Source organism: Tupaia chinensis, unplaced genomic scaffold, assembly GCF_000334495.1.
Source record: "Tupaia chinensis unplaced genomic scaffold, TupChi_1.0 Scaffold000175_1, whole genome shotgun sequence".
NCBI lineage: Eukaryota > Metazoa > Chordata > Mammalia > Scandentia > Tupaiidae > Tupaia > Tupaia belangeri.
Window position 1 is genome coordinate 3,664,741 of NW_006159650.1, and position 2,536 is coordinate 3,667,276.

General features: G+C 38.2%; 1 protein-coding gene across 4 annotated transcripts in view; it reads right to left on the bottom strand.

The window, feature by feature from the left end:
- Positions 1–2,536, bottom strand: part of BRWD1 (bromodomain and WD repeat domain containing 1) — a 162,539-nt gene that overhangs the window by 50,850 nt on the left and 109,153 nt on the right. For 2 of the 4 annotated variants that reach the window (XM_027770963.1, XM_027770965.1), the window contains one exon: positions 777–838. The exons of the other annotated variants lie outside the window; for them this stretch is intronic. In XM_027770963.1, coding sequence (XP_027626764.1) covers positions 777–838 — 62 coding nt within the window. The remainder of the gene's footprint in view (positions 1–776; positions 839–2,536) is intronic. 4 annotated transcript variants of the gene reach the window in all.

Consider the following 2,536-nt stretch of genomic DNA (forward strand, 5'->3'; position numbering starts at 1 on the left):
ACCTCTCAAAAAAAAAAAAAATAATTTTTTTTAAACTTTTTTTTTGAGAGGTTTTTGCTGTAGGGCATGTGGGCTTGCCAGAGAGAGAGAGACAGACAGAGAGACAGAAAGCGAGAAATCACCCCCCAGAGGGGATGGCCATGCTGCAATCCCTTCTCCTTCAGTCTCCTCTTGGGATCTTGGGCACACATGCACATGTGAGTTTAAGCCACGGTCCAGGACTCAAAGCACGGTCGACTACATGGGAGTCCAGCGACATAGCCATTACGCTAACTGCTGGTCCCTACAAAAATAATTTTTTTAAAAAAAAGGTTTATATGAGAAATGATAGCAAATTATAAATATACAGTCAGTCAAAGCCAAGCTAGAATCTGAGGAAAATTAATGAAACATACACACAATTTAGTTGTCTTCTTTTAGTAAAGTTTATAGTTACTACAATAACTTGAACACAAATGTACATTAGCAAGATCAAAAACTGAAAACAGGGCTAGTGAGATAGCATAATGGCTAAGGTAGCTGGAGGCCATGTGGCCAACTGAGCAGTTCAAGTTTCAGACTTGGCACGCCAGGCACATGTGTACCCAAATCCTGAGAGGAGAATGAAGGAGGACAAACTGCAGCATGGTCACAGCCCCGGGTGTGTGTTGGGGGGGAGTATCCTATTTCTCCTTACTTTCTCTCTCTCTGTGGTGAGTACAAATGCCCTATAGCAAATTTTTCTAAAAAATTTTGAAAACAAAAAGGAAATCTTTCATTATATAACAAATACATACCATTATCAGGAATTGGTTCCATGTCCCATGGACTAAGTTTTTCAATTTCAGTATTGTCCCACCTGTTTAAAACAAAAAAAAGAAAAGAAAAAGGGAGGTTACCCTTCCACAAAAATAAATAAATAAAAATGTTGACAATAGCTTAATATCCACTATAAAGTAAATAAAATAATAAAAAGTTTAATAATACCCTCATGGTAGCAATGAAATTTTAATTAACAGTGTATTTTTAAAAGATACATTAAAAGAAAGTATATAGGTAAAAAAAAATGTCAGGTTTTAGAAGAAAATCAGAAATTTTGTGTGATCCATACTGAGTAGTGAAAAATAACTCAGAGAAATAGTGTGAAGGCCTTGAATACCATGCTTCCAAATCTGGACTTTACATCACAACCAACAAATTTTATTCCATTGCCACTGGAAAAGCATCCAAGGTTGTAAAGATTAATGATCTATCTACTTATGAACTATAAACCTATAGTTTTAGGTAAAGGAATATTAGGAGGATACAGAAATAGTCCCAGGGAAGCAAGAAAATCTGAACCAAAGAACATGCTAGTGGATAGGAAACAACAGGTGCAGATCTGAATGATATTTCAGGTGTTAGACTTAATGATAGTTCTAATTATGTTTTCGTTTTAACCTGAAATTTATTTGTCAGTCACGTAGTTGCCTGTCTCAGTGAATTATCTGTAGCTGATTAACCTTCGCCTTTATACAAACCTCACAATGTAACACTGGAAATGACTATCAGGATACTGAGGCTGGTACGGCTCTTGACTTAATACTGTTCCAAACCACCAAGCATCATCAATAATAGAGCGGAATCTGTCACCTGTAAGAGAAATTATCGAGTTTGATGCATTTACTTGCAAATATTAACTTTTTATAAAGTACAATATCATAGAGATAAAAGAGAAATCACCCTATATTGTTCTTTTAAAAGGAGCTATCCTTTCTGCTATGGTTTCAATATGTTCACACACACACAGGTCCTGTGTTGGAAATTTAATCCCCAACACAACACAGTTGAGAGATGGGAACTGTAAAAGGTGGTTAGGTCTTTAGGGCTCTACCCTCAAGGATGGATTAATTCATTATCAAGGGAGTATGTTTGCTATGGAATCAAGTTTGGCTCTCTGTGTGCTCTCTTACCATGTGATACTTTCTAACATATTACCAAACATCAAGAAGGCTCTCACCAAAAGCAAATCCCTTGACTATAGACATCCCAGCCTCCAGAACTATAAGAAATTAATCCCTGTTCTTTTTTTTTTTTTTTTGAGAGAGATTTTTACCACAGGGTGGGTGTGCTTGCTGGAGAGACAACCCTTCTCCCAGGATGGCCACACCACAATCCCCTCTCTTCCATTTTCCTCCTTGGATTTTGGTCATGCACGCACATGCACCCAGCTTGAGTTTCAAGCCTCAGAGTCAGGGACTTCAACATCAGTCAACTAAATGGGAGTCCAGCACCTTAACCACTATGCCACCTGCTGGCCCCGAATCACTCTTCTTTATAAATCACCCAGTTTAAGACATTCTGAGGCCAGCCAAGTGGCATAGTGGTTAAGGGGTGGCTATATCCCACACGCCAACTGCCTGGTTGAGTTCTGGATCCAAAACGTACCAGGTGCCTCCCAAGAGGAGGGAGAAATGTAGAAGTGACTACAGTGCGACCATTTCTCATGAAGGAATGCCTTTGCTATCTCTTTGACAAATGCATTTACCCTTTGGCAAAATTGATAAAAAAAAAAAAA